The sequence below is a fragment of the Centruroides vittatus genome, unplaced genomic scaffold (assembly GCF_030686945.1).
Source record: "Centruroides vittatus isolate TY-2023 unplaced genomic scaffold, ASM3068694v2 contig_120, whole genome shotgun sequence".
Taxonomy (NCBI): domain Eukaryota; kingdom Metazoa; phylum Arthropoda; class Arachnida; order Scorpiones; family Buthidae; genus Centruroides; species Centruroides vittatus.
This window is the reverse complement of record NW_027120768.1, coordinates 1,286,416-1,301,805: the sequence shown is the minus strand read 5'-3', so window position 1 is coordinate 1,301,805 and position 15,390 is coordinate 1,286,416. Positions and strand designations below refer to the sequence as shown.

The following is a 15,390-nucleotide window of genomic DNA, read 5'->3' as shown; positions in this document are numbered from 1 at the left end:
TCAGTCTTGAAGATGAGATAGATTAAATCTACGTTTCATTCGTCAGGCATCATTTCACTTCACGATTACATCTCCACTTTCATAAACTTTCAAGAATTTTTAATTCTCGACAAGAAAACTCTTCGAAATATTATAACAAACGATTCTCAACTAAATTATTTATCAAATTTTAAAAAATAAATAATTTTTAAAAATGTTATGCTTTATAAATTAACTTATTCGAAAATCTTACATCCCTGGAGGGTATCGATTTTCACGATTAAAAACAATATATAAAAGGGGGATGAATAATGTAATTGAGTTAAATTACGTTTAAAATTAATGAAGTTTTGTCTATCCGTGACGTTATAAAGTTGAAAAAGGTAAATAAATATAGTTGCAGTTTTCTCTGTCTGTAACGCTGTATACGTTGAAAAAATAAAGAAGTGGTGTTTAAATTTCTCTCTGTAATGTTCTAAATCTGGAAAAAAAAAATAGTAGGGAAGCGTACAGTACTTGAAATTCTTTCTTACTGCAACGCTTTATGTCTCGATAAAATAAAGAAATAGAGTTAAAATTTTCTCTGTCTACAACGCTGTATATTTCGGAAGAGTGAAGAATGAAACTAGAATTTATTATTTATAGATAAACACTGAAAATTATTTTCTTATTATTCTGTTTAAATATTTTGTTTATTCCTTTAATATAATTCGGAATGATAATGATTTTGACATGTAAAAACATTTTGCTGTACGTAAAATCAACAAAATCGTCAACTCGATTAAAATAAGATGAAAATATGATATTTTTAGTGAAAACTTTTCATGGTTTCTCCAAACAATAAATATAAATTTTGTGCCTTATTCTAACAAAACTATTGAAAATGCGCTTTGATATAAGTACGAAATTTAATGAAATTTGAACATAAAACAAATTCATTGCTTTTATACATTTTAACGCAATAATCTATATTATTTGCAAACATTTCTCATTAATTTCAAATGGTTTCAAAGCAATTTAATTGAAAACTATACTTGTTGCAACACCAGAGTATCATTATGAATTAAAAAATTTAAAAATTTAAGTAAAAATGTTTATATAAAAATTAAACTATATCCTTAATAAATTTATATTATTTTAAGGCTAATATTCTGAAAAATCTCACGACAAATGCAAAAGACATCAAAAATCAAAATAAAATATTAAAAATCCATCATGAAGTCACAGATACAATAACGTTAAGATAAACCTTTAAGAAATGTTGAATTTTCACATAATTTAAATAAAATTATGAAATAACTTTCTACTAAATTCTAGATTAATTATTTTTTTAACATTTATTATAAAAAAGACAGAATAAAATTTTATAAATTGACTTAAAAATGAATTTTTTTCGTAATTCAATATTATTGATTATCAATTACTCCCATTAGCTAATATATATTTTCCTTGCTTATTATTAATAATGTAACGTATCAATAACTAAATAATGTTGAATAATTTGTTTTTAATGGAAATTTAAATAATTAAATAATATTGGAATGCCAGAAAATAAATCACTTAAATAAATATATATATATACATACATACATATATATATTAAAGTAATTAAACACTTCTGTCCTCTTAACTGTTACAAATTGCTTCTAATTAATTATATTAAAGCTTTTTATAAATTATTATAATTTTTTATTTTTAACGTAATTTGTTACTTACCCGATAATTTCCAAGATTTTCTACTACACAAGGAAGCGTAACATCTCGTCCTGCAGCAACTGTTACATTTGGGATTGGTTCAGCGAACGATGGTTCTGGACCTTCTGGTATTGCAACTAGAAAAATCATTAAAAAAATTAACTTTTTTAATTAAAATTTTTAAATATATTTTATAATGTTAAATAGAAATTAATAAATTTTTACATAAAAAAATTAATTTACGACACTATTTAAAACCGAAACTCTTGAATTTCATGCGATAAAAACACACGATTTTAAGAATCTTACAGTTTGATATAAGTAATTTTGGCTTTAAAAATAATTGAAATTATAATTTGGACTATAAATATTAAAAATTTAAATAAGTTTTTAGTTTGTTAATTAATTACAGTCTTTTAATTGACGATAGATAAATTAATTCATACTAAAAATGCTGAAGAAGGAGGAAATAATGAAGAATTTTTAAGAAGAAATATATTGTATTCATATTGAATATGTCGATAATTAAATATTATTAATTAAGATTTATTATCCTCGTCAACAAACACTCAAAGTATAAGATAATTATAAAATTTTGGCATTGAAAATTGATAGAAGACAGATAAAACGAAATTTCCTAGTAAAATATAGATTAAATTTATTTTTCGTCTAAAATTCTTTAATTATAATAGATATAACGATTCCATTAAGTTTTCTAAACACAAACACAGGATGTCTCAAAAGTTAGTTAACCGTACTAACTTACTTTGTTATATCTAGTTCAACTGTCTTTTGAACCCACTGAATATAAATTACGCAGAAAATAATAAGAAAATGATAGATTTATCTTTATATTTACTTAGAGAAAAGTTATTGAAAATATGAAAAGTCATCTCAATCACCTTGTCTGTTTGGAGACAAGGCAGTTAAAGTGTTAACCTATCACTCCGGGGGATCCAGGATCAAATCTGAAAGGTCAAAAATCCTTAGGCATATTTGAGAATAGTCTACGCCACGTAGAAATACTTAGTCTCGCTCTTCAACACTCAATCGTGAGGAGTAAAGCTACGATGAGTATAAAACAATTACCCACAGAACAGAGCCCAAAATAAAAAAGGCATACATAAATAAATTATGTATAAATTTATTTATTTTAAACATAAAAATATATTAAATTTATTTGAAAAACCTATCAGTTCCATTACAAATTTCCACGATGTAAATTTTATCAAACCATTCATATTGATCTATAGAAAAAGTTAAGACATGAAAACCAGACTCAACCAACGTGAAGAAATTTATAAATCCCATAAACGAATTTATAACAGTTAGAAAAATATATATATATCTTTAAAACGTATAAAATAAAAGCGATAATTCTTTTTAAAAATCATTACAATCGAATTCGAAACCATTTCAGAGTATTGTAAATCTATCAAACCATTACATGAAAGTTTTAACAAATCTATATATAAAACATCTAAACCACTACGAATAGAAAGAAAAAACCATTTGGAACTATAGAAAATTTTCTTTTAAACCTTTTAAAATACGATTTTCCAAAATTGTTATCAAGAAAATAGAAGAAGAAGAAGTAGATTTTAGTTTGAAACTTGTGGGGTGAATTAGAGAAATGGCTTCACTCTTTTTCTTACCAGTTTAGCAAAACCATACAATTACAACTGTATTGTTTGCCTAAAGCAACTTCTAAGATCCACAAAAATATTAGAAACGGATGAACGGATTAAAAATAGAGAAAATAAATTGTATCTTCTGTCGATTCAATTAAAGAAAACTGATGCTGCATTCCTCTCCCCCTCCATCTCTTTTTCTTTGTTCATATCTTAAAAAGAAGAAGAAGGAAATTGTTCATGTCAATTTTGCATGATGTTTTTCTTCTAACAGTCTACCCGGATAATCGGATTAAGCAAGTTATTGTGGAAAAAAGTTATATTTGATATGCATATATACATATATACATATATGGATGTATATGTAAGTTTTCATGCAATGGATAAGATTTTTCATAGATTCTGGTTTCGTGTTTCCTTATCAGAAAATAAATTTGAAGCGAATGAAGTCAGATTAAAAATATCTTTTGCATCTCTATTTATATTCTGTCTAGCTGAAAAATTTAAATTCATAAAGTTGTGCATTTCCTCTTCTTCTTCTTCTTTCGTTTTTTCTTTGATAAAATACTATAAAAGATTTTTTTATTATTAATGTAGGAGTCGAGTTTAACGTTTTTTTTAAATTTCTATAAATATTTACTTATTTTTCAACATATTTTATCTATTGGAGTTTTAATAAAGTAGTACTTACAGTGAGGAAGAAGGAGAGGAAGTATGTAAACATATTTACATACTTCCTCTGTTATTAATTTATTATTTATTGAACGAGTGGAAATTTTTATGTATATTTGCTAGAAAATGGCATGTATGAGGCATATTTTTAACAGTTTAAGAAGTGTATGTGAAGCATATACTTAATGAGTAAAATGGGGCATGTGGAGCAAATCAAACATGTGGTGTATATCATTTATTCAAATGAGACATGTAATGTATATCTTTGATAATTCAATTGGAGTATGTGGTGTCTATCCTCAGCGATTCAAATGAAACCTAATGTATATTCTTAATGATTCAATCGAGACATGTGGTGTATATTTTTTTAATGTTTCAAATTATATCTTTAATAAATCAAATGGGGCATGTGGTATATATGATACGAGACTTCGAAGTGGTATAATAGTGTTATAATGTGTGATGCATAATTTAAACAGTTCAAACCGTGTATGCAGTGTACACTTTTAATGATTGAAATTAGTTTCTGTCTGCAGTGCAATATTTATAAGAAGATTGTACATTCTGTCACGCAAATGTCAATATCTCATCTATCCTGTAAAACTAATCTGACAGATGAGAAATTTATAAAATATCCTTAATGTAATTCATTCGTGTACTTAAGGATTCTTACTGTGAAGCTTGATGAATTGTGTTTGATTCAGTTCTATAGAAGCATAGTAAATAGGAACAGAATTTTTTCACTAAGATTTATTGAGATTAGAATCATTTAGAAATTAAACATGAATGCATCATTAAAAGTGCTTCTGTGTGTATATTCAAAATAAAATATCCTAAATAAACAACAGATTTAAGAAGATTTCTGTTCAAAATTAATGAAGATAAATAAAGTAAAAATGATCAAATTTTCTTAAATTTTAAAACTAAACACCATCCTTAAAGCATCGTTTATTTATTTATAAAACTTTTTAATTAATGGCCTTTTTTAAATATTAAATTACAAAGTAAAATTAGAAAAAAATATGCATATATATAGATATGTTTTTTTCTTTAAGATAGAACATAACAGTTACATTTATTTAAACACACAAAAATATTTTATTGAAAATGCAAAAAGTCATTTAAGAAAGAATCCAATTACAGAATGCTTAAATAACTTGATCTCGAGTAATAAAAGTCTTTAAAATAAAAGTTTAGAAAATAGTAATATTATTTTTTTTTAGATTGGATGTAATAAAAGTAAAAGAATTAAGAAAAAGTAAAAATAAATGAGTTAAAACAAAGAATTAAAAATTCTTCGTCTTTTTCTTCTCCTTCTTCCTCCTCTTGCTCTTGCTCCTCCTCTTCTTCTTTTATTTTATTTTAAGAGAGAGAATAGTTAACAAAACTTTAAATAGATAAAAATAAAGAAATTTTGGAAAAGGATTCATCATTCAACCAATAAATGAATGGATTGTTAGAAGCAAAGGAAAAAAAGAGATGAATTGGATGAGAGTATAAACAGGATGAGTGATGACAGAGTGTTGAAAACGTAAAAGATTGTCGACCAGACGGAAAAGCAGATAGGAACTTAAAGAAAAAGGTTTAAAAAATCAAGAAAAGAAGCAAAAAATTCAAAAAAATCATGTCTACGTTCCTTGGATTTTTTACATGTTTCAAAATAAATAAATAAATAAAGTGGCAATTTGCTTAAAGTGATGCAAACAAATTCCATTTTAGATATCACTCCGAATTAAAGAATTTGTAATAAAATTTAAGTATTTTCCGAACAAAAAGTTCAATTTATCACTCTATAAAATCTCTACTCTTTTATATGTTTTTTTAAAAGAATTCAGGTTCGAGTTCCTGTAAACAAATGTTGAATATTTTATTATAGATAAACAAATAATGATGTATATAGATAAAAATTGAGTGATTTTTAATTATTCAGGAATATCTTTTCTTTCAGTTATTTTTGTGTATTATTTATTAATATAATTAGAGATTAGTTCTTTGAGCATCTCTTAAAACCTTTTAAATTTATACAATAGAACAATACTTTTAAGTGAAGTAGAAAGTGGACTTTTGTTACGTATTCTTTCAGCAATAAACAGCTTATGCATTATTAAGTTTGAACAAAAACGATTACGGCCTTTTGCTTTATTCTTTCAATAATGTAGAAATAAAAGAATGTCCAATGTCTTTGATTGATTAAAACTTTTTCGTATTTTTTTTATTTATTTTTATTTTAAGCTTGTGTAATGCTAAAAGTTTATAAAGTTTCAGAATTATAAATGATGCAGAATAATGTTTAATTATAATTAAACTTAAATACATTATTAAAAGAGCATTCTTTTAGTGTAAAATCAAGAATTTTTAAAGTAGTGCATGTAGTGTATATCTTTAATGCTTCAAAGGAGGCACATGATATATACCTTTAATAATTGAAATAGGGCTGTGATGTATATCTTGAATGATTCAAAAAGGCATGTGGTGTGTATCTTTAATGTAAGGATGCACACATACTAAAGGAAATATGTGTGCATATTGTTAATAATTCAAAAAGATCGTGTAGTATTATCCTGAACGATTCAAATAGTGTTACGTTAATTGGCATTAACTGTACTTAATTAATGGAAAAGTATTCTAAATTGTAGCATTTTTTATTCATTTTTAATACTTTTTAGCTTTATTTTATATGAAAGTAACTTTAAAATAAGTTGAATTTTGATAATTAACCCATTTCATTCATTCAAAATGTTGAGTCTACTTGCTGGTTTTACATTTTATATATCAGTCCATAGAAATGAGTTATAGAAATAAGGTATGTTTATTGGAAATTGTACTATATGTTTTGAAATATTGTTCTATAAATTCGGAAATAACTCTAACATTAAACTAATGTTCTAACCATTGACCTTTAAAGGTCAAAATTATTATATCTTGGAAATTTCAAATAGTGTAATCCATATTGTAGCATACCATTATAAAGGATTCTTAATATAAAATCCAACGATATAATCAGTTTTAAAATTATACAAATTATTCAAAAGCTATACCAGAAAAACCTTGTTGTCTAGGCACAGATAATTTATTTTTATTTTGTTTGCCAATAATTCGTATATGATTCCATCATTGGGTTCAGCATTAAAAAATTCTTTAAAACTATATGCTACAGAATATACATTAGCCATCATAACATTTTTACAGGTTAGAGGTCAAATCTCAACTAATAATTGAAACATAAGCTAGAGGAGTATATTCGAGTGTAAGTCGGGCCCTATGGATTTTTATGAATGATTTGACTCCGATACCTTCCTCTTCATCATAGTGGACATGACCAAGGCCCTGGTGGAAGTAAAACAGGCCTTCCAGAACGAAGAAAATGATTTCATGTTTATGATAATATTTTAATTCCATATATTTTTAAGATAGTCGCTAAAACATTCTAACATTAACACAATGCTACTACATACAATTTCCATGCATTAATACTAATTAATACTATATACACACATATAGGAGAATATATTGAATATGTAAATATTGTGTAATCTAATCATAAACAGGATGATTTAACAGCTTTAACCATAGAAAAACTGTTAAATTATGATGTTAAAAGTTGTAATTTTGTATTGAGAAAACATTAAAATTAAGTTATCATTTAAGAAAACACGAAGAACGATTAAATGAGTGTTTAAAGAGTTCAGGAGGAAACAACGTAACGATATCTTCACTCCTTTTTTTATATATATATAAGAACTCCATCAACAACACTACTGTCAATCGGGTGTGTTGCCATCGTCAATAGCGATACATCAACTTCTTTTCCAGATACCTTTTTACAGATAAAATATTTTAGAACTTTCTATAATCTCAGGGAGCGTAACTGATCCTAAAGCTTGAAAATACACAGTAAACACAATAATTTACAACATATTTTGCGAAGAAACGAAGAACAAAGATAATCCACATCAATCGTGGTAAATTGTACTTAAAATTGTTTCTTATAACTATTAATATCTATATAATATAATCAGCGAATATACCGCAATGCACATGCAAAATCTGATAATTAGTAAGACATTATATTATAATTAATTCATTATAATATAGCATTTACATCAGTACACAAGTGTTTATTATTAATAGTTACATTTGATTAATTATAGATTAAATAGTGTAAAAGCACACGTTAATTAATTAATTGTGTTTTAAAGTTAATAAGGTATCTTATATTATTTAAAGGAGAATTATCGTTTGAAAGTTTGTGTTTGAACAAAAGAAAAGGTATGTAATAAACTGAAACAACGATTTGATAAAGCATCTTCCCATTAAACCTATAAAAAAAGGTGAAAACTAAAATAAATTCAGTAAAGATAATAAGGAATCATAAAAAAATATAAATGAAATAACATAAAAGTCTATTTAGAAAATGATTTTAGAGGAAGAAAAGTTACAAACAATTACAAAACAAAAAAAAATCCACATTTTTAAAGCGAAATACAAATATTTACAGTTTAAATTTATAAATTTATTTTATTTAAATTAATTTTTAATTTTATATAAACACATTAAAACATATAATAATGTCCAATCAATATGTACAGTACAGAATAAAAAAGAATACGTTATATTCTTAATTCAGTATGAAGTTTCTAATCTGACAATATATAAAACAATGTGGAAACAGTTTTTATATGATATGTATTTCATTATTTATACAATATCACACAAAAATAATATTAAATCGTTATCAGAATTAATCAACTTAAAGTGCAAAACATGACACATACAGTACTTCATTAAAAATTAAATAAAATATGTATTTAGAGACATTTACAGAAAGCAATCGAACAATTGTTAATTAGACAAAGAAGTAAACGTGATTTTTGACTTCATTCGATAAATCTTAATACGATTAATTTAACTTTACTCAATTTAAACTATACCTAAACAAACTTAAGTTAAACCATACTCAACTTAACGTATCCCAACTTAACCTGTATCTAAACCATCATAATTTAGCCTCAATTATTATAGTCTAACTTAACCTATACCAAACACATCATACTCTAGCTTAACCTATACGTAATCAAAGTCTATCTTAACCTGTACCTAACTAATTATATTTATACACAACCCCTTTTAACCTATACCTAACCAAACATAGTATGATTAGTTAGATATAGGTTAAGTTAGGGTATGATGGGTTAGGTAACTTAACCTATATCTAACTCATCGTACTCTAATTTAACTCATACCTAATCAATTAAAGTCTAACTTAACGTATTGTATAGTACCTAACTTAACCTGAACCCAAAGCGACTCAACACAATTTAATCGAAATTAAATCAAAATATTCATTAAAAATACAATTAAAAAGTAATACATACGTATATTATCCTTGTACGTTAAAGCATACACACGATAAAGTATGAAAGTTTCTTAAAGAATTCCTAAAAAAGAAAACCGTTCACCGAAAGAATTTTAAGCAATTTCAACTGATTATTATTCCACAAAGTTTATCAAGTCTCAAGTTATAAAAATATTCACAAATTCATTAATCAAAGAAAAATAAAGCAAAAGTTAAAAAGTAAAGCAGTTTGAAGGAGGGGGAAGCGGGGGAAGGGGAAGAGAAGAATGGAACTTCTTCCCTCCTTCAAACTGAGCATTGGCGGAAACTATTTAATCGAATTACAAAGAAAGAATTTCTAGTCGAAGAATCGCTAGTCCGTGTCTGGGATGGGCTGGGACCTCTCAGCAGCGTAATTAGATTAGTACCAGTTCCGAACCCCCAGCTTTCTGCTGGACTTGGGATGAGTTGAAGCGTGAAGCCTGATGACCTCATTCTTTGCACAGGCCACTTGCTAAGGTCAGATTATTTGTCAAAACGTTGGATCATCGTTGTTTTATGACACGTATCTAGAGGCTATAAATGTCGTATAGAACGCGATACCACCCTACACTAAATACCACTTTGTGCTAGGGTTGATAGACATCTTTTACAGTTTATGAAGCATGATTTGATGACAGCGATATTTAAAGAAGTTTAATTAAGGCTATTAAGGACCGTGTATGTATATATATATACTTTACACACGCATCTACACGTTGGTATTTGAAATGGATGTGGTTAATTACGTTAAAATGAAGCTCGCTATAATGAGTTTCTTCGTTAGATATATAAAAATATATGCGTATTTTTTTCGAAAATATCATTCTGTATTAACCTTTATTACGTTTATTTCAATCAGTATGGACATGAAATTTATGTTTTTCTGTAATTTTATTCTAGAATATTTGATGAGAAAGCAAGAAAGAAATTGAGTTTTGTAAATTCATCTCTGTCAAGTACTGAATTTGCATTCAGTACTTTGTACCTTATAGTAGTACTGATTTGTACCTTAATAGTAGTATTGTACAAAATACAACTTGTATTATAAACTACTGTATAAAATACAATTTGTACGTTAGAAAGTGTTGTGAATAATACCTTTTACCTTTAAAAGTATTGCATTAAATACAACTTTATATATTAAATTCAACTGAATTAAAGTTTAAACCTTTAGAAAAACAATAAAATTCCTAGAAACAAATGGATCTTTATATAAGTTTCCGGAGAAATTCGGTTCTTCGAGCGTATGGTTCCAGATCGATGATTAAATTTATAAGAGACAAACTTTTTCTCAGAAAAATAAGAAACTCAAAGATAAACAAACAAACAATTGGAGTATTGAAAGTATTGATTTGTTTGAATTCTTCTTTTTCTCCTCCTGAATTGGAACAGGTATTCTATTTATCTCCAAAAAACACAAAAAATATATTTCACATTGTAAACTAATGTAATCTTTACATCTTCTTCTATTGTATTTCTTTAATAAACAACTTAAATTTCACTGAATTTTTATGACATTTTTAGTAAAAAAACAAGCCATAAACTCCAAACAACACCATGAAGATTGCATTATTTTAAGATATTTAACCATAAGCGTGAAAATACGGCGCATAATTTAATTTCTTGTTAGAGTTTTATCGCGAAAGAATTAGCTTTAGGGCCCTGTTTCAATGGGGGAGGGCCTTAAAAAATTATTTATAAATTCACTCAAAGTTTTATTTATTTACGTGTACAGCAAATAGAGCTAGATTAACCGCAACGCCTAAGGCCTAAAGATGAAAAAGAGCAGATAACGAGCAGATAACGATATTGAATTTTATTCTATTATCGAACAATAATAACTTCTAAATACCTGAAAAGAAAATATTTATTAGTTAAACAAGGCCCTACGAGATTTAAACGTATAGGGCCCACAGTATTTGGCCTTGAGCAGCGGACTAGAACTTCTTGGAGGTTCTGCGAGTGCCATAGCGGCACTCGCAGCACCTACAAGACGGTAGATATAACATATATTTATTAACTGTTGTTTCGATGGGGCCTAGAGCCCAAAATTTTTTTAATACGGTGATATAATCTACAATAATTTCGTTAATAAAAAGTCATTTCAAGATTGATATTCTTTAATATTCTATCTACGTCAACAGGGGATTATGGACCCTGCTGTGGTTTATTTTGCTAGCAATATACAATAAAAATCTCATACAACGAGAAAACTTTCTCTGTAACTATAAGTAAGATACCCTACAGATTTTATGAGCAATATTAATTTTCAGACTTTCTTAACACTGTCGATGCCATTGACCCATATACTAGATTATCTTATCAATACCACAGCACGAGTTCTATTATTGTAGTGTTCAATTTCACAGAGTACACCGAAAGAATTTAAGCATTATCACAAGATAAAGTAAGATATATTAAATGCCAAGGAGTTAATACACATATCTTTTATTTATTTATTTTACTCTAAATTTTACACGATTAGTTTTCATCTCAACCCTTTAGTTTAGTTTTCATCTTAACTCTTGAGTTAAGGATGAGATGAAGATTTACGAACAATCTTCAAATGGGAGTGTTTTCTAAAGGAAACTGTGCCGTATTTAGGGTGTTACACACGTGAAGAAAACTTCATTTGCACAGGCAAATGAAGTTTTTTTGAGGTGCGAACACGCGATTAGTTATCAGTAATTTTACCCATTCTGTATGAGAAAATTGGCCATGTTTAAGTGTTATACATGCGAAGAAAACCTGTAAAATTTCATATGTTCCGTTGATCGTTCGCGAACCCATGACCAGTGTTTAGTAGCATGAGAACTGGGCTCTTTCAGGTGTGAGACAGGTGAGGAAAACTTCACGTGAGTTTATTGACATGCAAAGCCGCTACTAAAAACCAGGGGTTTTATACACTTGTTAAGAGTAATTGGCTTCTATTTGGGTGTTACACACGTAAAGAATATCCGAAAAACTTCACGTAATTTTGTTGAGGTGCGAACCCACGACTAACTACTAGTGGTTTTTATCCACTCAGCAACTGGGGCACCTTAACATAGAAGAACATTACGTTGAAGCACTAATTTTTTTGCATTATTCACACACTAAATGAACACAAACCGAGAAATTTCATACAGAAAAACTGTGAAAAAATCCGAAGAGTTAATTCCCTTTGTGCAACATGAAAATTCAATTAATTATTTCTAGTAAAAGTCGTGAATGGAATCAGCGATTAGCACTTTACATATTTAACTACACAGCAGTTAAGTCAACCATTTAAAGTTAAAATTGAATAATTTAATATACAATTTTATATATTAATCAATTAGGAAATTGATTGTAAATAGAATTTTATACGATTTTAAAGTAGTTTACACATCTTAAAAGGCATTATACATGAAGTTAATCTGAGTATTATCTTGTTAAAATTCTCGGCACTCCGATGTATGACATTTGTAAAAGTAAAATGTTACTTTGCTCTTAACATGCAAGGATAATTAAGACATTTCTCTTAACATGCTAAATGCAATTACGAGTTGACAAAGTGAATTTTGTTTAAGGGGTTAAAAGTCAGTTATAAATTTTCAATTTAAATGGGTAGAGTGCTTTAGAGAAATTAAAGATAAAATCCCAACCTCTGCTTAATTTTCGAAGTAATTTTTACTTTATGGAAATTTTGTTTTAAATTTATTATTTCACGCAAATTTTTACAGCATTCGTGTTTTTTTAAATATGAATCTGTTACGTCGGAATTTATGTTTTCGAGTGGTAAAAAATTAATCTCTTGTTTTGGGATTAGGTGTGTTTTGGGTTAAAAATTTTTAAAAACATCTAAAAATGGAATTTTTTAATGCTTGGAAAATTAAAGTATTTTACGAGTTTGGGTTGTAAAATGTTCAATTTTTTAGAGGTAGCGTTAAAATTACAATTAGAGTGACGTTTCTATGTCTAAACTTCACTCTTATAGTTCATGCCTAGAAGCTCATGCCTAAAGTGTACGCCTAAAGTTCATGCCTAACAGTTTACACCTAAATGTTCACGCCTGAAATCCATGCCTAAAAGTTTGTCCCTGAGTTTCATACCTAAAGTTCATGCCTAAAAGTTTATGCCTATAAAGGTCATGCATGAAAGATTATACTTAAAGTTAACTCGTAAAATTCATTCGTAAAAGATCATACCTTAGAAGTCATGCATAAAAATTTACCCTTAAAGACGTCGTGTATTGCTTTCGTCTAAACTGCATTGTAAAATATCAATACAAGAAATATATATAGTAACAAGCAATAATTTATTATGACCTCATCACAACACCGGGCCGCAATTTTTCGTCACAATGTTCTCAATTTTGATAGTGTCTCGCCCCTGTACATCATACTTCTCCTGTTAACAATAGTCATGGCGATTATCTAACTCCATTCTCGAGATTAAATAAAAACAGACATGCAAACAGACGCCATTTATATGTCGTTTACACTCTAAAGCAGTAAATTTTCCTATAAAATGTTTAAATATAAAAAATAATAATCAGAATTTTGATTTGCTTTATAAATTCATTTTTAAAAAATCAAAATTCTATCGCCTAATTAACATCACAATTTAATTGTAATTAATTAATTAATTACAATTATAATTTGCTTAAACTATTAAAAAAAGAGAGAGGTATAAATATATTTAACTATTCACATTAAAATTTCTTAATTTTATTTATATATATATATATTTTTTAAAATATTAAGAATAAAACTAAGAAAAATGCAAAGTGAACTATCAATCGCTCAATAATTACATTAGTTGAGCTTAATTAAATTTTTAAGGAAATGGCGGTTAAGAAAAGGATGCTGCAAATGTTCTTGCCTGGTAATTGATTCGAGGTAAGGACATGACATGTGACAATGTTTGACTTGAGCTGAAAGAATGTTTACAGACTGCCAACGGCTTATCCTCGACGAATGCACTGGTCCATGGATAATATTATGAAGACATTGCAGCAAGATACGCCTCATCAATCTTGAACAGGAGAATTGATTCTTTATGTTACTCAGGATAATCTCTGTTTTCTTTCTCTTCAATAATTTAAACTAACTTATAATTATTTCATACAGGAAACTGTATTTATGTATATCTTTACTGTTGTAAATGCACTGTCATTAAGGGATGTATGCCCCTGATTATCGTTTATTCATTTTTTTTTCCCTGACCGCATGTCGTCGCTTTCGATGCTTTTATCCGAGATATTTTCTAAGAATGTAATTGCTGAATGTGATTTTTTACTCGCTGTCAAACCTGCGAACGGCGGACAGTGAATGTAACGTAAAAAATATGATCGTTTCGTATGCATTTCGAGAGAAGAAACGATCATGTAAATATGGCCGCAGTTTGCGGGTGGCCGTTGTTGGCAGGTGTACGTTGTAAAAAAATCTTTATATTTTCTCAAACCTGCGAATAACGGACAGTGACGGAAACGTAGAAAATAGTATTTGTTTCGTGTGTAGTTCGAAAAGAAACGTTCATGAAAATATGGCGAAGCTCGCAGGTGGTCGTCGTTAACAGGTGGCCGTTTTAAAAATTTAATTCTTAAATATATGCTGTCAAACCTTCAAATAACAGACAGTGATGAAAACGTAGAAAATAACATTTGTTTAAGATTGTTTCGTATGTATTTCGAAAAGAAACGTTCCTGTAAATATGGCCGCAGTTTACAGGTGGCTGTTATAGGACGTTCAACTTTACTTTTTCCTAAGGAAATAATCATTAAATATTTTCTCAAGTAAATATTCAAGAATATCCTATATCTCTTTTTAAAAATAATTGTTATACATATATATATATATATATATATATATATATATATATTCAAACCTATGAACAACGGACACTGATACTGATGGAAACATAAAAAATGGCCGTTGTTTGTAGGTGTTTGAAGGTTATTTTGTATGCATTTCAAAAAGAAACGGTCTTGAAAATATGGTCGCAATTTACAGGTAGACGTCGTCGGGAGGTGTCCGTTATAACAGGTTTGACATTATTTCTTTATGAGAAAAT

General features: G+C 27.7%; 1 protein-coding gene across 2 annotated transcripts in view; it reads right to left on the bottom strand.

The window, feature by feature from the left end:
* Window positions 1-15,390, bottom strand: part of LOC136984630 (lachesin-like) — a 234,894-nt gene that overhangs the window by 67,431 nt on the left and 152,073 nt on the right. For both annotated transcript variants that reach the window (XM_067281702.1, XM_067281707.1), the window contains exon 2: window positions 1,696-1,811. In XM_067281702.1, the coding sequence (XP_067137803.1) occupies window positions 1,696-1,811 (116 nt within the window). The remainder of the gene's footprint in view (window positions 1-1,695; window positions 1,812-15,390) is intronic.